Source organism: Colletotrichum tamarilloi, assembly GCF_030869305.1.
Source record: "Colletotrichum tamarilloi strain Tom-12 chromosome Unknown Scaffold_47.1, whole genome shotgun sequence".
Taxonomy (NCBI): Eukaryota; Fungi; Ascomycota; class Sordariomycetes; order Glomerellales; family Glomerellaceae; genus Colletotrichum; species Colletotrichum tamarilloi.
The window spans coordinates 122,534-141,706 of NW_026849430.1; the positions used below are offsets into that span (position 1 = coordinate 122,534).

At 48.5% G+C, this 19,173-nt stretch overlaps 7 protein-coding genes across 7 annotated transcripts; 3 read left to right on the top strand and 4 right to left on the bottom strand.

Moving 5' to 3' along the window:
- Nucleotides 1–1,893: 1,893 nt before the first annotated feature.
- Nucleotides 1,894–3,687, top strand: CTAM01_10363 (aminopeptidase I zinc metalloprotease; the record flags this gene model as incomplete). The annotated part of the gene is made up of 1 exon (XM_060526378.1): nt 1,894–3,687. The coding sequence occupies one exon, from the start codon at nt 1,894–1,896 to the stop codon at nt 3,685–3,687; it is 1,794 nt and encodes a 597-aa protein (XP_060378974.1).
- A 355-nt stretch (nt 3,688–4,042) lies between these two features.
- Nucleotides 4,043–7,399, bottom strand: CTAM01_10364 (EXS family protein; the record flags this gene model as incomplete). The annotated part of the gene is made up of 5 exons (XM_060526379.1): nt 4,043–4,842; nt 4,901–5,195; nt 5,251–5,340; nt 5,395–7,283; nt 7,360–7,399. 5 exons carry the CDS (start codon nt 7,397–7,399, stop codon nt 4,043–4,045), a joined length of 3,114 nt encoding a protein of 1,037 aa, XP_060378975.1.
- Nucleotides 7,400–8,652: 1,253 nt separating this feature from the next.
- On the top strand, nt 8,653–9,345 carry CTAM01_10365 (uncharacterized protein; the record flags this gene model as incomplete). Its single annotated transcript, XM_060526380.1, has 1 exon — nt 8,653–9,345. The coding sequence occupies one exon, from the start codon at nt 8,653–8,655 to the stop codon at nt 9,343–9,345; it is 693 nt and encodes a 230-aa protein (XP_060378976.1).
- A 2,227-nt stretch (nt 9,346–11,572) lies between these two features.
- Nucleotides 11,573–12,190, top strand: CTAM01_10366 (uncharacterized protein; the record flags this gene model as incomplete). The annotated part of the gene is made up of 1 exon (XM_060526381.1): nt 11,573–12,190. The coding sequence occupies one exon, from the start codon at nt 11,573–11,575 to the stop codon at nt 12,188–12,190; it is 618 nt and encodes a 205-aa protein (XP_060378977.1).
- Nucleotides 12,191–12,576: 386 nt separating this feature from the next.
- CTAM01_10367 (methyltransferase domain-containing protein) lies at nt 12,577–14,034 on the bottom strand (the record flags this gene model as incomplete). The annotated part of the gene is made up of 6 exons (XM_060526382.1): nt 12,577–13,039; nt 13,092–13,210; nt 13,386–13,574; nt 13,663–13,818; nt 13,890–13,919; nt 13,996–14,034. The coding sequence occupies 6 exons, from the start codon at nt 14,032–14,034 to the stop codon at nt 12,577–12,579; spliced, it is 996 nt and encodes a 331-aa protein (XP_060378978.1).
- Nucleotides 14,035–14,579: 545 nt separating this feature from the next.
- On the bottom strand, nt 14,580–15,336 carry CTAM01_10368 (methyltransferase domain-containing protein; the record flags this gene model as incomplete). The annotated part of the gene is made up of 3 exons (XM_060526383.1): nt 14,580–14,616; nt 14,667–15,086; nt 15,164–15,336. 3 exons carry the CDS (start codon nt 15,334–15,336, stop codon nt 14,580–14,582), a joined length of 630 nt encoding a protein of 209 aa, XP_060378979.1.
- A 3,309-nt stretch (nt 15,337–18,645) lies between these two features.
- CTAM01_10369 (methyltransferase domain-containing protein) lies at nt 18,646–19,154 on the bottom strand (the record flags this gene model as incomplete). Its single annotated transcript, XM_060526384.1, has 3 exons — nt 18,646–18,842; nt 18,912–18,953; nt 19,007–19,154. The coding sequence occupies 3 exons, from the start codon at nt 19,152–19,154 to the stop codon at nt 18,646–18,648; spliced, it is 387 nt and encodes a 128-aa protein (XP_060378980.1).
- Nucleotides 19,155–19,173: the final 19 nt, after the last annotated feature.

The window sequence follows — 19,173 nt, forward strand, 5'->3', positions numbered from 1 at the left end:
GTCGCTAATGGGACTCTGGAAGTTTGAAACTGTGTAAGTTTGTATGGTGAGTAGGAAAGCTTTCAACTGTGGTTGAGTTTCGTGTAAGTCTGTCCTCGGAATCTTCAAGAGCCGGAGACGGCAGCCCCTTTTATCGTTTCCTAGCAAGACACGTAGTCTAGTCCAAGGGACTACTATGCCCTTACAGTTTTCACACCGTCCAAAGCTATCAGCAGTGAGACTTCCATAATGAGGAAACGAGGGGGGGTTGTGTTCGTCAGATTGGAAAACGAACAAAGCCACGAGCGTTTGGTGGCTTTCTCTCACCCGTCGATCCCCTCTGTACGGAAATATCGGAGGTATCACAAGAATCTTACACGCAGCGCCCCTGCAAGCTATTAGCGTGGCGGGGAAATGGGGTTGGTGGTTCGAAGCTCCTACGGGTTGCCCGATTCGGAAATGGGGACGTATCATGTTTGAATTTGGTATGTGTGTGTACCCTTTCCAAGGTAGGGTGTGTAAGAGATGACTGCCGCTGGTATAGTCTAGGTGAATGAACGTCAAGAGCTCATCGTCCATGCCCGTAAAAAGACTTCTAGAAGGAGCTTCGTGAGGGACCGTCTTGGAATACGAGTGCGGGTTAGTGCAAGCGGAGGAAGAGTAACACTGCAGAGCGGCCGATCCGGAGATACCCACGCGCCCCGCTTCTCCGCCCGGCCGCCGGTGCCCCCGCCCGCATTTCTCAGTGCCATTGAGCCAATCGCCTCCGACACCTTTCCTTGGCTCGTATTCCTCCCGGGCCTATGGCGCCGGGCCGGATTATCAATGTCCATCCTGATGCCAACAGCTCTAAGCGTTACTGTTCACGCAATACATGTTGTCTAACAAAGGTTACGTGGAAGTATCCAGGGACCTACTTAGGTACCTTACTTTAGCATGAACTTTGTCATCAACCAGTGCTTCATTGGATAGCGGGATCATTTCTGGAGTAGGTGCAGTTAACACGCTGCTCGGATACTATCTGCCTCTAGATGATGGCTTTCCCCTTGTCCCATACGGACTTAAGATGGAGGGACCCATTCAAGAGAAGAAGACGAGTAAAGGATTACGAAACAAGTAAAAAAAACATCCACCTTGCGATTGCTAATGATATCAGTAGTAGTGGATGGCTACTTGTTCAGAATGCATACAATCAATTGTTTCAACGCGAGGTACGGCACCTCTACCAGTCAGGTGTTTACGTGATGTAAGGTACCTTAGTTCAAGATAAATTAATGAAGCTTCAGTGACTGGAATCGAGGGCAATCATGATTGTCCACCTTGAAGTACTGCGTAAAGGTACATCACCTTGCGAACTTGAAGTCCAATGACGCCATTGTAACCCAAATTGCGCAGAGTCATTATCGTGGCTTAGCTAATCACATTACCCGCCAGCTGCGGCGCAGTGACCTGCTTGAAATGGCCAAGCTCTGCCCCGTGCCCCCTCACTGGGCCCCATGGCAACGGATCCAACGCTGTGCGATAAGCACCTCTTCTGCCTGCTTAGGTAAGAGACCGCGGGCGATAAGACAAAAACCCCAGACATGTCGGCCCGTATCGGCGTAGGCTCATTCGTCGGAGCCAATCGAAGCTTCCGGCGGGTCGCAGATCCGCTCGGTTCCAGCTGCCCCGTGCCTCTCGTTCCTGCGCCTGCCGTGTTGTGCCTGTGACCGACTCGGACGGGAAGCTCCAGCTGAGGTGTCTTCAACGGCCAACCTCTACGATTCCCACTCCGCCTCTTTCTACCTTGTCACCTTGTCTGTCTGACCTTGATTCTTCTACTCTCTACAACATCAACCACGCATCTACCTTTCACAGCATCGCGCAACCTCACCCATTCCAATCCTCAGGCAGCGCGCATCGCATTGAGGGTCAATGAACCGCTTCCTCATCACCAACTCAAACGCCACCGTTCAAGCAACACATCCTCTCCACGCTTCGCCCGCCATGACCAAGCACACTCCCGACTCCCTTCGCTCCCGCGTCTCTTCCCTCTCTCTCCGCCTCCAAGCAATGGAGCACGCCGAAGCTCTCTCGCGCTCTCAATCTCCCGCGCCCTCCATGTCCGCCTCCACTACCACCACCCTCGCCCCCGGCCCGGCTTCGAAGCACTTCCTCCTCGCCGACATGAACGGTCGTCCAGCCTCCCAGAACCCCGTCTGCGAGTCCTGCTGGAACACCCTCCGCTACAGCGAGGTCCGCCAGACCGTTCGCGCCGCCAACCCGGCCGCCTGCAAGCTCTGCGCCGTTGCCGCCAGTAAACCAGAGGCCTACACCCAGCCCTTTGTCGACTTCCTGTCCGAGAACCCCACAATCTTCCACGCCGTCTCCTACTTCAAGGACAAGCTCGCTGCTGCAGGATTTACTGAGCTTCCCGCCCGCGAAAGCTGGGCCTCCAAGGTCCAGCCCGGAGGCAAATACTGGACCACCCGCAATGGTTCTGCCCTTATCGCCTTCTCCGTCGGCGAGTCCTACAAGCCCGGCAACGGCGTCGCCATGATCGCCGGCCACATTGACGCCCTCACCGCCAAGCTCAAGCCTGTCAGCTCCAAGCCCACCCGTGCCGGGTATCACCAGCTCGGCGTCGCCCCTTACGCCGGCGCTCTCAACCAGACCTGGTGGGACCGCGACCTCTCCATCGGTGGCCGTGTTATCGTCCGCGATCCCGAGACCAACAAGACGTCTACCAAGCTCGTCCGCCTCGACTGGCCCATCGCCCGCATCCCCACCCTCGCACCCCACTTCGGCGTCGGCATGATGGGCCAAAACAACCCGGAGACCCAGGCCGTCCCCATCATCGGCCTCGACTCTTCCGACCCGGACGCTGCCTCCGCCACCCCCGTCGAACCCCTCGGCCCCAAGGGCGCCTTCGTCAACACCCAGCCCCCCAAGCTCGTCAAGCTCGTCTCCAAGGAGCTTGGCCTCGCCTCCCCTACCGAAATCGTAAACTGGGAACTCGAGCTCTACGACTCCCAGCCCGCCCAGACGGGTGGCCTCGACCGCGAATTCATCTTTGGCGGCCGCATCGACGACAAGGTTTGCTCCTGGGCCGCCCTCACCGGTCTCCTCGCGGCCGACTCGGACCCTAAGGATGGCATAATCAAGCTCGTGGCTCTCTTTGACGACGAGGAAATCGGATCCCTCCTCCGCCAGGGCGCCCGAGGCAACTTCCTCCCTCTCACAATCGAGCGCGCTGTTGAGGCCCTGAGCGAACACGCCGACGTTGCTTTTGGCTCAAATGTTATCGGCCAGACCTTTGCCTCCTCCTTCCTCTTGTCCGCGGACGTGACCCACGCAGGAAACCCCAACTTCCTGGGCCTGTACCTGGACGAGCACATCCCCAAGCTCAACGTTGGTATCGCCATCTGCGGCGACAGCAACGGCCACATGACCACCGACGCCGTCTCCACGGCCATCCTCCAGCGTGTTGGCGAGCTGAGCGGGTCCGCGACGCAGACGTTCCAGATCCGCAACGATACCCGCAGCGGCGGCACTGTTGGACCCATGCTCAGCTCCGCCATGGGTGTAAGGGCTGCCGATGCGGGATTGCCGCAGTTGAGTATGCACTCCATCCGCGCCACGACCGGTGCGTTGGACCCTGGTTTGGGCGTCAAGTTCTTCAAGGGGTTCTTGGATCTCTTTGAAAAGGTTGATGCGGAGTGGCAGTAGTTGTTTCGTGATTATACCAAGATGGGACGGAGTAGAGGTGAACGTATATAAGTACTCTAGATATTTGTTAGGCGGGGGGGTATCAGTGGGGTTGTTCAAGCGTGGCGTACTGCGTGGGCGTCACCGTAGAGGAGCACGAAGTTACGATTGCTTGTAGATCTATACAATATGTACCAGCACAAATTAGACGCATCATTTTGGATACGTTCCGAGTCAATATTCACGCAGCCATTTCTGAAAGACTGTTTCTGTTCCTCCTGTTATCCTGACAAGAATGCTAATGCGAATTAATAATGCTCCAAAATCTACTCATTTAGCCGTAAGCAGACCCTACGCCGAGACCCTATACCAACTCCTAATTATGATGGATCGACCGTCCCCCACGATCGCGCACAAGACTGTTCACCTGCCGAATCTCCATTGAATCCGCCTCCGACCCGCCCGACCGGATCCCCTCCTCATCATCGTCAGAAGCAGACCCTTCGTCGTCGTCATCGCTCGCCATCCCGCCCGCCTCTTCGAGCTGCTCCGTCTCCGCGTCGACGGGCTTCCTCCTCTTTTCGAAATCCTGCCTGTGCGCCTCGGCAATGATTTTGGAGAAGCTGCGCTGGATGGGCGTGATGCCGGACATGACTCTCTGTCTTAGCGTGCCGGATTCCTCGGCGCGGGGGTCGGATGATGCCGCCGGTCTGGCGGTTGTGGTAGCTGATGTGGTCGTAGCGCCGCCGCCGGTAGAAGCAGCGGGCGCTACTGCGGCCTCGCTGGTCGTTTCCTCTGGTACCTTGCCATCTTTACCAGCGTCGCTTTCAATCGAAGACCGGGGCGCGACGAGGGGTTCGATGCGATAGGGGAGGGGAACGTCGCGGGAGGCTTTATATTGCGCGACGTTTGCGCAGTGTTCGTTTTCGACGCGGAAGAGAGTCCACATGCCGCGGCGGGAGACCTCGGCCATGGCGACGAGGAAGGAGACGATGGTGGAGTGTTGCGTGTCGTGGGTGAAGATTGCGTAAAAAATCCAGGCGAAGCGGAGGATGGGGTCGATGACCATGATGAAGTAGTAGGGCCAGCGTTTCTTGAGGGCCGTGATGTCGCGGAGGAGCCAGTGCCGGGATTGGGGTTGGAGGAGGGAGAAGTCCATGAAGAGGTCCCAGATTGCTGGGATTTGGTTAGTATACGTACGGCCGGCGATGGCATGAGGAAGAGGAGGGCTTACATGTGTAGATTGCGTTGATGGAGGAAAAGGTTATGAACATGGCGAGGTGGCCGTGGGTGTTGTTGATGCGGTACATGGAGAGGGAGACGGCGGCCATGATGGACATTGTGTATTTGCCGCCGTTGACGAGATGAGGGAAGATGTTCCTCGTGTCCTTGTAACGACGCAGACATTGTAGGAAACGCCAGATCGGAGGCAGGGCGCCTAGGAAGCCGAGCAGCCGGGAGTGGCTGGAGTTGCACTGGGCTGGGTTCTCCCAGGCGTTGGCATATATACAGAAGAACAGCTCAACGTTCTGATAAAGGGTCAGTCGAGAATATCAAGGGGGGGCCAGATGGATGAGAACTTACACACATGGCGTATGTCAAGGAACAGTAGATATCGCCGAGGAAGAAGTCTCGGAACTCGACTGGGTACAAACCAGCCAGCAACAGGCGCCACTACATGTATCATTAGATTATATCTGTAGCAGAGAGAGGAGGTGGACAGCTTACATGAGCGTACGCGAACCACCTCCGACTCCTTGCCATGAAAATAGGCGCGGGGAGGAAGATGATGAACACGGAAATAGCAATCAGGACCACGGGATAGTATTCATACACCTCGTTCGTCCCGTACTCGCTAAAGTTGAGCCATATGAATACTCCAAAGATGAAAGTGAACAAGCTAGGGAACTCGGCGAGCTGCCGCCAGTCGAGATTGTGCCGGGTATCGAATTCGAAGATAAAGGGGTAGTTGATCTTGTTCCGCGTCCAGATGGCACAGTTGAGACAAAACATGCAGAACAGGAGCAGCATCAAAAAGTACCCTCCGTAGATCTGCAAGAGGTAGCTGGTGCGTGACCGTACCTCGGGATCCTTGTCAAAGAGCAGCTGGCCACCAAAGACGGCACCCTGGATGGCGAAAACCAGTCCAGTACCAAGGAGGATTCCGCAGCGGAATGCACTCCCAGATTCGTCTCCCGGTCTGCGGCTCAGGCTTCGCAACTTGCCGGCCGCGAGTTTGTGGTTGCCACGCTCAAAGTACCGAGCATACAGGTCTTCCACCGCCTTGATATGGCCGTCCACAGCGTCACTGTTGACGAACCAAGACTTGCTGACTTTTTCGTTCATGTAGCGGTACTGGGGCCGGGCGTTGACAGCCTTGTCGTACTTTTTGTTCAGTTTGCGGAACGCAGTCCGATTCAGGAGAGCGTAGGACTTGAGCAGTTCGAGCCCGCGGTAGAATTCCTGCAGAGCGAGCTTGAGCTTGCGTTTGGCGGTTCGGTACGGGACGTCATGTTCGTGGGGTCGTCGGATGTAGTCCCGTCCTGCGTCGCCGCCTTTGGGGCGCATGACTGGGGTCTGGGCCATTTTCGATAGTGCTTTGGAGTTTGGCCCGGGGCGGAAGATCTTGGACTTTACAGGATCGATCCAGCCGAGGGGGCCCTTTTGGGGACCGTCCGAGACGCCGTGTCCGCCGTTTATAAAGTCGATCTCTGCCTGTTGCTTCTGAACATGCAGCTCTTGGGTCCGACGGTTTCTCATCTCGTGCAGTTGGTCCTTGAGCAGACTCAGCCGTTCTCCGGCCTGGTCCTCCTTCAACTTGTAGAATGCCTCCACCTTTTCCAGCTCAGAGTCCAAAAAGTCGAAGAATTCCTTCTCCTTCTGCCGGACTAGGTCGATAGCCAGCCCTTGCAGCCCGTACTCTGGGTTCGTTCCTGATCGGTTCAGAGGTGACGCGTTCGAGAACAGGCGCTTGAGACCACCCCTCGGCGACGCATTATATGCAGATCCAATTGTCGCAGAGTGGGGGAGCCGTAGCGATGAAGGCGTGTTCTCGTGTTCGGTCGGGGGCGGGCCAGAAGAGCGAGGGGCATCGGCAATCATGGAGGCGCTTCTCTGCAAAGCCTGGCGGGTGTGCTGGTCGTCCTGGGCAGAAGCGGGCTGCGGGCTGGCATCACTCTGGTGCGACGGCACGCGCATTGCCGGCCCGGGCAGCTCAAAAGTCGCCTTGCGGTCCAAGGGGGCTCCAGTGTCATGATTCGGAGGCGTATGGACAAAGCTCCCGTACTGTAAATCGGTCGAACCGTTGTTTAACCCCTGACGTTCGTGGCTGGCGGAAACGGGAATCGCTCGTGCTGGTGTTGCGGGCTTTTGTCGTGCTGAGCCAACCGGAGCCGGGCTGTGGCGGAGCGACGTCCGCTCGTCGGCATTTCCGCCTCTCGAGTGTCCATGTTTCTGAGTATTGAATGGCGAATGGCTGTGGAAGAAGTTGGCGGCGATGCGGTTTTCACTCTTGCTGGCATTGTTTTGGGGGCTGCCGTTGGCGCGATTGATGGCGCGGGAGACAGCCTTGACGTACTTCTTGCCGGCCTTGTAGTTGAGGTACTTGATGCGCCATTCTATTTGAGAGAATTGTCAGTAAGAGTAGAAGAATAGCCGAGAAGCCATTCGCAGAGAGACAAGGGCGGCGCGCACCTGGTACGAGGTCCTGCTCGAGCTCCTTTGCGAACTTCATGACGTAGTGGCGCCCGTTGCGCAGCGCGGCCTAAGTAAAAGGTACAGGAAAACAGCGTTTACCCAACGAATGGAAGAGGCAACGCCATGTAAACTCTATGAGGTGTATTGAAGTAGGAGCATGTGTGTATTTCGAGTTGAGTCGCACCGCCTCGTTCTCAGGTCGGCCCTTGTTTTTGTCGACGGGGATGGGGGAAGTCAAGGTGTTTTGTTTTAGTCTTGTTTTTTCTTCCCTTCGAGGTGCGCGCTTGGACGAAGCGTTCGCCTGCAACTTTTGGGCAGCCAAGCTTTTCGTTGCATCGCTTTTCAGTGCTTGCAGCTGCCAATTGCCCCCCGCCTTTTCTTTCGTCTGGTGTTCTGTTCCCTCAACTCTCATGTCTTATCGTTATCTGATTGCCCGAGTCAGTCCCAAACTGTCGATAAGGTACCAGCAACGGCTGTCGCCAATCGCGGTCCAGTGTTACAGCGCGTCTTTGCTAAGACTGTCGATACCCGGCGCTGAAGGTCGCTGTATCCCGGGCTCTGGTGTTACCTAATGGTACCTGATAACGCTCGTCCCAGGCGACGGGAAGGTAAACTCAATTGACAAGACCCAAAAACGGTGTTGCTTAGGTCAGCTCGGAAAACTCGCCCCGAACGGTACGAAATACTTCCGCTTGCCCTGTAAGTGCCGTGTAACTGCCATTGCTTTTCCTTGCTGCGTCTTGTGATCCCTTCATCTTGACGTTTGACCACCCTTCCCAACCTCCCTGCCGACTTTCCATTAATGTGTCATCACAATGGGCTCAGCGGTCGGGGAAACCATAGCTCTATGGCTTTTCCTCGAACTTCTCACTTCATGCCACTCAGCAAGACCCATCTTGCGCGTACGAATTGTCTCATTCAGAGAGCACCATGATGAGACCTCGGATCAGAGTTCAAGGGGTTCATCCGACCTCAGCAATGCATCTTTCAGGGTCCTGGACTGTCACGCTACCATCGCCATCTGGCACTGCTCTTCCCTGGTCACATCTTGGCTCGATCTGGGCTCGGCATAGACGGCCTGCTGATATGTGACTTGTGCTGCAACCAACTAGCAGACAAGGACCTGCCGCCTGCATACATGAAGCATCCATGACCCAGTCACGCCAGCAATTTCCTAGACGCTCTGGCTCCAGAGATATTGCCTGAATGGCCTCATGCGAGTCCACTGCTGTGTCAAGCAGCCTGTTGATCACAATCGGACTTTCTTTCCCAGACACAAAGGATGGACACATGTTCACGACGGGGAGACGGCGAGGAGCTGTGGCTCAACGACCCATGCAGTTTTCACGATACGACGCCCTCAGCCGTCTGAAGAAGGGCAGACTAACCATAAACCGAGACTTGGCCCTTTCCAATATGCAGACTTCCAACAAGCACTCAATACGGCCTGCCCATCGCCAACTTGCAGCAAACCAATGCACGGGTCGTTGGGCTGTCTCGACCCATTCGATCCTCTGGGCGCTTTCTGTCCCCAGTGGTCTCCAGTGCACTCCACGCATGTCGACGCGGCCGGGCGGAGCTGTGGTCAAGGATAAGCCTCGATGCCCTGCACTTCACCACATCGGGCAGCCCGTCGACCGGGCGGCCCTCCCCCAGTTCCCCGGGGCAAGGCAGCCTAAGCCTAGGTCCCCAGGACTCAGGAGGCCAAGGTCACAGAGGGTGTACGCTGTATCGAATGGTCCACTTGACGCGGTTGCGTCGAGAGGACATGGGAAGTCGACGGATACTGAGGAGAAAAGAACGCTGTCGACGGGAGCCGGGCCAATAGTCGATTCCCTTGAACGCCTTCGGGGCCGCCATGGGCAGGGCCAAGCCTTTCAACGGTCTGACGGCGGCTCATCGTCAACTACCTACTCCAGTGCACGGAGTATTCACACATCTATATCCGCATGTGCCAACGGCGAGGTGGCAATGACAGCTTGACGCCATGCAGCCTGCACATGCAACGGGCGTGATCTTACCAGAGGTATTGGCTTCCAAGTTGCAGCTGCACGCAAGGCCGTTGCCCTTTGAACTCGCTTAGATCCAGGAATGTCGAGGGCGGAAAACCATGCGATTTCTATCCGCGAGACACACACACACATACACACACGGCTGTGTCATGCTCACGAGGCGCGGGATCACCCAGGCCGAACCAAGACATTTCTTGCCTGTTTCGGCGCCTCATTCCCGGGCAAAATTGTCACATTCGCCGACGAGCATCACTCACTCATATGATTCGATAGTACTGGCCACCTTCTGAGCTGTGAAGATAGCTGCAGACTCACAGCTATTCCGTTGCCTAGTATCTCGACATAAGAAGCTACAGGTGACCTGGCTTATAAGTGGGCGCGATTTGTGGGCTTCAAGGGGGGCACGGTCTCGCCCCCGACTTCGCGGTGACGCCAACCATGAGTTCGCGAGTTGAGCAAGTCGTCACGGTCGTCAAGTCTCAAGGACTAGAGAGGCGAAGCGAACACAACCGATGATCTTTGTCTCACCACGGGAAGCGATCCGCAATGAATCCCGCGCCAGCTCGCCCCCTTTCGTCAACAAGGTACGCGATCCTATCGCTGTGACAGCGCCTGCAGCGAGATGGCAGCTGCGCGGTCTCAATGTGCCCTGTGTGCGCATGGAAACGAATGTGCGACAGACAGCGGAGACTCTCCCTTTCGGTACCAATTTTGTTTGGATCTGGTTGGGCTGGTTGGTTCGTTGGTTGTAACTTTTTTCCCTTTTCTATCTGTTGGAACTTGGGTCTTTGGAGACGAGCTCCCCAATATGGGACAAGATGGACCCCATGTGCCGCATTATCGCATACGCCGCATTCAGTCCGCCCAACCCCATCACAAGGAAGAACCGGTCGCACTCAGAGAGTGGGCTCTTTTTGTTAGGAAGAGCCTGGGCAATCTTTGATTATCCTTGCTTTTTATGTACGAATCGGCGCATCTTTCTTTATGGAGGGGGAGAGATGGGGCGTGCCATGGCCCATGGGTAATGTGCAAGGCGTGTTTGTTCCTTTTCCCTCTCCGCAACATCCCCGTCAAGTTTGCTCGAATTCCCAAAACTGCAACTCTGGTTGGGCGAAGGCGAGGGCTTCTTTACCAAGTTACCGGGTCAGTTGAACATCCCACAGCCTTGATTGGTCCCATACGGCTTGCCTCGAGGGTGCAAGTAGCTATCCGAGACACTGCGAAGCAAACAACCCATCTATATCTGGTCTGGCTTCCCTCTTAGCCCCCCAGTGATACCCTTGCCTTGCCTGTCCTCACGTCCTCTTCCTGCGTCTCTCCGCACTCTCTTGTTGAGAATCAAGACTCTTGAAACGACGACAACTCTTCGACCTCTCTTGATCCCTCAACTCCATACTGTACAGCAGACCACCAAGATGACGCTCGAAACCAAGACTACGAATCTTGATGAGGCTATGGATCAGCCAAGTCTCTTACATAGAGCCTCTCAGAAGTGCCTGCGGGTTCTCAGAAAAGCTTCAATGAGAGAAAAGTCACGGCCTGACGACAAGTCAAGTACTAGCGGAAGATCTTTGGCTAGCAGATCATCGTTCAGGTCATCGTTCTCAACGTCATCTCTGTTCACGACGAAAACTATAGAGGAGGATTGTATGACCTTGGACCGGCCCATAGCAGAGGAACCTATAAGGGAAGAAGTCAGCTGCGATGGAAACAACTTGAACGAAACCCCCGCCGACGAAGAGTTTATGCAACAAGCGAGTTCAAATGCACCGAGGAAAGAGCATCACCAGGGCCAGTCGACCTTCTTTCGGCAGCTACCCCCCGAAATCCGGCATCAGATATATAGACATTTCTGGGTCTCGGCCGGGGTCGAGCGACATGCTTTTCTACGAAATAGGAAACTCTTGTTCTCTCCCTGTATCACAGATCATGAAGCGCCTGATGAGCGTCAAATCGGGGTTGCCAAAGACTTCCAAAAGTCCTCTTCCACAGCGGAGGTCCAGCCTCATCCGAAATGGTTCAAAAGGATGACGTCTCCTTGGTGTAATCACTGGAAATGCGAGAGGTTATGGGAGGACATACGAGACGGACGCGAAATAGACGGGAACAAGAAGCAAGCTTACATGTCTCTTCTCCTGTCCTGTAAGCGGATGTGAGCTTACCCTCCTCTCCCTGCCCCGACGAGCAGTCCACTAATCATGGCTCCCATTAGATACGGCGAAAGCATAGAGTCCTTTAGGGAAGCCAAAACCCTAACAATAACCGACGGTCAAACCCTCCACCGCATTCTCCGCTGGCCCCGTCCCAGGTACCTCCATCAAGCTCGCCGCCTCAACATCTCCCTCCGCCACGACAGCGGCAATTTTCTTTACCTCAACGGCGCCTCCATGTGGCACATACTCTCCGAGCAGGAATCGTGCCAGGCGGAGAGCATCTACCTCTGGCTCGACGCCGACTGCCCCGTCACACGTCGCCTGCTGCCCGAGTTCCGCGAGCTGTACAACTGTGTACCGCCATCCGTCGCGGCCCGCTTGACTATTGATTTCCCCTGTGACGCCGAAGACGGGTTCTGGGCGTGGGAGGACGGGGTGGAGGTTGAATCGCGGGAGGGCGGTGGACAGCTGGAGAGGTTGGGTCCGCTGGTGCCTGAGTTCCGGGTCGTTGCGAGGGGGCGGCAAAGGTTTAATGAGACTTCGGCCGGATATGTTAGTTGCGTTGATCGGGGGAGCCCTAGGAGGAGAGTCTTGAGGGCGAGTAATCCGTTTGAGGATATTTTGCTCTATGGGAGAGGATTCGTTGATGGGTCATACGTCTAGTCGAAAATATGAGTCCATCACCGGTATTGATAGAGGCTACTAGGAGTTCTAATCTATGATTCGAGGACGAAAGTTGCACCAAGGCTAAACTGGTATGTTCCTGTCGGAACGAAAGCTTATTGAGAACCCTGAGTAGGATGGATCTAGCTCATCGCCCCAAGTGAACGAGAAATGCGATCTAGCCCCTGATTTCAACGCCATCTTTTAACTACTCTACCTTGCGCCACGAATTCTCAGTCAATAGACATTTGTCACCTTGAGCTATTTCAAAAACACAGTCATCATCCATTCGACACGACACCAACAGTCTACGTTCAGGGACTATTCAACAGATGGCTAGACCTATGTAGTCGTCATTGGCTTCCTTCCATGGATAGACCAACTGCTCAAGTTAGCTCAATGATAAGCCGGATAGTAAGAATAACCCACATGTTATAGTAAGCATGAATGTTCCTGTTCGCAAAGTCTTTCCGAGCCTCCATGGCGAGGATAATGACCTCTTCTTTCGTCCAGTCGAGAGCTCGGGTCAGCGGCGCCATAAGAAAGCCCTCCCAATTAGGAGCAAAGTTCTCGTAGTTCCAAATTCCAATCTCCTTGTGCTTCTTATCCTTGGGCCAACTGTTGGTGGGCCATTTGAATCGCTGGATGTGCACGTCTTCGAAGCCAATCTCCTTGAGAACGCCCTCGAAACGGCTGAAATGCTCGTAGGGCACCCCTAACTTGGCGATCGCTTCGCAGCAGAGACGAACGCTTTTCATCAGCGAGGTGTCCTCCGTGAGGGTCCCGTCGTCTGAGACGGGTACGGCGTCGATGTCGTTGAGCTCAAGGTAGCCGCCGGGGTTGAGGTTACTAGGATCATTTCTCAGCGTTCACAACTGTCCAAGAGAGACGTGGGGCTCACTCGAAGCAGTTCTGGAGGAATCGTCTCCAGTTTCTGATGCTGCCCGTCATCATGCGACTATGGATGTAATCGAAAGGCCTCGAGAACAGCCACGGCTCCTCGATGTCGTCAATTTCGAACTGCACATTCGGTGGCACGCTGAAATGCACTCGTCAGCTGAGAGCTTCACTTGGAGGAAGTGCCCTTCTTCCTACAATAGAGGCTGTATCGCCGATAGATCAACACCAATGACCTGTAAAAGAAATTAGCTTGTGTGAATTCTCTTACTGATACTGAGAAGATAAGTCCTCCTACCTCGGATTCTGGGTGTTCGTCGCCAAAGTCAATGGCCCAGATTCCGGATCCGGTGCCGATGTCGAGAACTCTGCCGACCTTTGCGTCTCGATCGTTTGGTGGCGCACTACCGAGTCGATCATCAAACGTCCGGATGAACAAATTGTGTTGAAGGTCTGATGCGGTCGTATCAGTCTCATTCTCGTTAAACTGGAGGCATGTACTAATAGCATCAGTCTAATGAGCAGATGACGTACCAAGGCGATCACTTTCTCTCTCGTCGTTAGGGGCGGCGTACTCTGGTAAGATCATAAGCATATTGCCTGATTGTTCCACTCTTTGCGGAGACTTCAAACTCACTGCCGTCCTTATACTTGTGGTAGGTTCGCCCATTTTCAATACGATACTCCAGAATAGAACTGGTCACACTCGTTGTAGACGAAGCCAGGCTTGCCTGTTGAAGCAAAGATGAGTTCAGAGTGTATATTGCTGAGGGATCAGTAGTAAGGCGTAGTAGTTGCTTACATTGCTCACCGATGAGCCATCGGTGTCAGTCTGGAAGGGAATACAGTCTCAGAATATGGAATCTCTACACCTTTTCGAGCACTTGAAAGGTCGCGAGAAATCATACCTCGTCAGCCGCCAGATGTTCATCATTCGTTGTTTGCATGATATGACTTATGTCTCTGGTAGTGGGATGGCCTGATGGATTCTAGAGATAAGAGTGATTTTGCTATGTGTTGAAGAATTCCGTGGGGTTCCAACGAGGAAGTGGGAAGAGGTTCCACTGAAGAAGCGGGAGCGAGTGAGTATCGGTTCATTCGGCAAGGTAGCATGCAATATCTGCTCTCCATTGCTACCCCTCTTCCGCTAGGGTAGACAAGAAAATGTAATGTTCGATGTCACCCCTTGGTTGGTCGTGGTTGTGCATATCACCCCTGCAACTAGGAACAAATGCATGCGACTATGCGCCTGTGCGGCGTAGATACCAAACCTAATGTTAGAAAGCCCACACACCGAGGTTGCGATGGTGGCTATCTATGTTGAGCAAAACGAAATCGAAGCCAACTTTTTCTCCAAGTTGAGATCACCGCACCCGCACACAAGGAGAGAGAACAATTCTAGGTCCAAGAAGATTTTCTCATGTTGGAGCCCACGTTTTATATTCGACACCCGTAGAGAAATGAGACTTCTAGTTCATTGTAAGTTGAATCCTCAAGCCTTCACGGGCTTCTTCCCATAGATAGACCAGCTATCAAAGTTAGTCATACAAATATCACGCTATCAAGAGAGCTCACTTACATCTGGAAGTAAGCATGTATGCTCGTATCATCAAAGTCCTTTCGCGCCTTGACAGCAAGTTCGTGAACTTCCTGCTCGGTCCATTTCAATCCGCGGGTAATCCCAGCCATGAACATGCCCTCCAAGTGCGGCGCAATATTTTCATGATTCCAGATCCCCAGCTCCCTGAACTTGGGGTCTTTTGGCCAGCTATTCGTCGGCCACTTGAACCGCTCAACGCGAACGTCCTCGAACCCGACCTCGGCCAGGACGCCTTCTAGGCGGTTAAACTTCTCGAACGGGGACCCGAGGATCGCGATAGCTTCGGACCAGAGGCTGAAGCTCTTCTTAAGGGTGCATTCCTCGGTGAGGGTGCCGTCATCGGAGAGGGGGATTGCATCAATGTCGTTGAGTTCGAGGTAACCTCCTGAGTTGAGGTTGCTGCGAGAGTTACGTGTGTTAGACGGCGGAGATGCTTTGTGCGTGTTTGTAGGAAGGAAGATGTGGGCAGAACTCACTCGAAGCAACGGCGGAGATAGATCTTCCAGTCTACTATGCTACCCGTCATCATTCGGCTGTGGATGTAGTCAAAGGGCAGCGAGAAGTGCCAGTCCTCTTCGATATCTTCGACCTGGAACTGCACATTTGGCGGCACGCTGTAGTGCAACGTCAGTTTTCGCATCAGAGACATGATAGTTGGTGTGGACTTAGGGAGGCTCATACAATGTTGGCTGAACAGCTGATAGGTCGACGCCAATGACCTGCGCATCAGCGCTTATACCTATTCAAATTAATCAAACAAATAAGTCAAACAAATAGTTAAATATAGGAATTTTAGCTAGTTAAATAATTAAATATTATAAGGCCCTATATTTAATATATTTAATTAAATATAAGGTCGCTTAGAAAAAAGAAAATCCGGGGCCGGGCTAATTAAAAATTAATATTCTTAACTATACCCTATAAAAGTTTATAATTAAGAATATAAATACTTAGAGCGGGATTCGAACTTACGACTCCTTATTTATAATTATAAGTTTAGTATTATACTACTTAATTAAATAGATTATTAATAATTATTATAAAAAAAAAAAGCTTAAATAGTATAGAGCGCTAGATTTAGTATCTTACTATATTTAGGAATCTAAAAAACTTATAATACTCCCTTTTTTTAATATTAATAAAACTAACGAAGTTACGTATTACTATTTCTAACCTTTTATAACTACTATAATTATTATTAAAATTAATTAAATTATATATTAATTAATTTATTATATTATAATTAATTAATTAGTAATAAGTTATACGATTTTTAGTACGTAGTTATTATTTTAGATTATTTCGTAGTTATAAACCTTAATTAATACTAGCCTCGTATTATTAACTAATTTTAATAATTGTAATAACCTCCTTACCTTTCCAAAAATAATTTAAAAAGGGAGGACTTTTATTAATAACGATTTAATATTATAAAAGGGTATAAGGCTAAGGAAGTTATAAATCCGTTTAGAGGGGGTTTTTGTTTAAAAGATTTATAATAGAAATATTCGAGGTAAAGTCTTCTAATTTTATTATTATTATAACAAAATAGGTATTATTACTTACTTTAAAATAGTAATTACGAGCTTAGTAATAGTTTATTTAAAATTAAAATACTAAATAATAAATCTAAGCTCTAATAAGTTATTATATTTATTAAAATCCTTTAAATATAACTTTATACTAAAAAAATAGAAACTTATTTTTAGTATTATTACGAAGGGCTAAGTAATAAGAATTAAGGAATTAGTAATTAAATATATTATTAATAATAATAGCTTATTTATAACTTTTTATAATCCTTACTTCCGGGCCCTCTTTTATTAATTAAATTATAATATTACTAATAAACTCTTATTATTATATAAAAATATAAAAAAGGAGCTAAGTAGGATCTTTATTAAAAAGAAAAATATAATTAGGGTAGAGATCTGGAAGTTAATAATAAAAATCTACTTATTATTTAATTTATAAACCTCGCTAATGTGGAATACTATTATTACTATTTTTATTTATTTTTTAAACTATATTAAATAATAAATATAATACCTTATTACTTTATAATAATAATATAGTACTTATAATAGGGCTAATATTACTTAGATTATAAAATTAATAATAAAAAACTAGGAATTAGGTAACTAACTCAGAATAGTTATTTATAATAATACTTTAAATAACGACACTTACCTAAGGTACTTATATTCTATATTATTTTATACTTATACCTAAGAAGATATTTTTAATTAAAGAATAAGGTACTATAGTTATATTCTTAACTTCGTTAGTAAGGCCTTTTTATTTAATAATAATAAAAAAGTATTTAAATAAGAATTAAATATATTAATTAATACTAAGTAACTTTAAAAAGATCTTAACCTTTAGTATATAAAGGGCCTTATTAATAAGCTTCGGAACGTTATTAAATTTATTTACTTATTATTTTAATAATATAAGGCCTTCTTCGAGGTTAGTAATAAAACTAATAAAAACGATATATTTACTCTTTTTAAAGAGTCGTTATAAGAGCTTATATTAATACTTAATAATAATATAAAATAGAATTCAATATACTTTATAATATAGCGCTCTTTATAAAAAAAAAAAATTTATACTTTTTTAATAACTAGTTAAGTTTATAAAGATTTAAAATAACGGATCCTTATTAAGGACGTTCTTAATAATAATAACTAGTAATTACTAATTAAGCTAAAAATAGTACTTAAACTATTTTATTTTTAAATAATAAGATATTAGGGCTAGGGTAAAAAAACGGTTATAGCCGTTTATAAAAAGTAATAGTAGGTCTTAAGTATTTTATTAACCGTTTTAAGAAGTAAAAGAAGTTATATAATAAACTTTTTAAAAAAGAAATAGATCTTATAGCTTCTTAAATCGTAGCGTTATAATCGTAATTAACGTAAATAATACTACCTCGTTAATAATTAGCTCGTTATTAATTTATATTTTAACCTCTTTTTTAATTTCTAATTTTAAATAGTATCCCTTATTATATTTAGTCTAAATATATACTTAAAGAGCGAGTAAAGCTACTTTTTAATAATAATTTTAACTTATAAGGATATTTCTAATTATTAGTTATTAATACTTAGCAAATCCTTAATAAGTATTATATTAAATTAAATAACTCTCCGCTCTATACTATAATAATTATTCTTTACTCTAAGTAAGGATTAAAATAGCTAGAAAAGAGGTAAGATATGCCTAAATAGAGCTACTAGCTATTTAATATAAAAAAAGGATTTTATAATTACTAATAAAAATAATATATAAACGAGATAATAAGTCCTCCTCTTTTTTATTATCTAAATCCTCCTTTTTTATTATAATAGTTATAAGCTATTTTTAATACCTTTATAATTCTAAAGAGTATTATAAAAAACTCGTAATATTAGTAATAGTTAATATTTTAAATAATAAACGTAATAATTAACTACGTGCCTAAGCTTAATTAATATTACTTATAGATTATCCTTTAGCCGGTCCTTAACTTAATTTAATAATAAATTAACTATTAGCTAACTTATTTAATATTAAATAAGCTTATACTTAATATTTTTATAATCCCTATAATAGTAATAAACTACGAGAGGATATTTAGTTTTATAAAGTTAACTTTAATCTTATAGCGATTATTAATAAGATTTTTTATACTAAAAGAAGTTTAATATTTTAAGAACTAGCTTTATAGTAGTACTATAAAAATAGGAGGTTAATTTTTTAATTAGAAGAGCTAATCGAGGTAAAGTCTATAAGTTAGTACTATAAGGACTTTCGTAATAGCTTTATTTAATTCCTAATTAGGAAATTAGTTAAATCTATTAATTAATTATTAAATAATTAAATATAGCGCGAGAAATGAGCTAAATAATTAAATACGAACCTTATATTTGATTTATTTGTATGGGTATAAGCGCTGCTGCACATTGAGCGGTTATTATCTATAAGACCTCGTTCCGTGACCCAGTCTACGACTTGCCTCGGCATCGGGATGCTCATCACCAAAGTCGATTGCCCAAATACCCGAACCGGTGCCCACGTCCAAGACCCTCCTGACGTTAGAGTCTCGTGCGTTGGGTGGTGCGGTTCCTAGTCTGTCGTCGAAGGTCCGGATGAAAAGGTTGTGCTGTAGATCTATTCCCCCGCGTGCTAATCAGTACCTAGAACTTGACCTCGATGTGTTGTTTTGAGGGAGAGCCTTACCGAGTCGATTGATTTCTTTACCGTCGTTGGGCAGATTATACTCTTGTCTTGTGAGTGATGCTGCAGCATGAAATTAGTTGCGTCCGAGAGCTTACTTCCGTCTTTGTATTTGTGATACGTCCGGCCGTTCTCGATGCGGTACTCGAGAATTGAGCTGGCTACGCTTGTTGTCGATGAAGCGAGACTTTGCTGTTCGATTATGAATGAGTTCCATGACAAACACGCTGATGAGGAAATAAGCATGGACGCTGGCTTACATGGC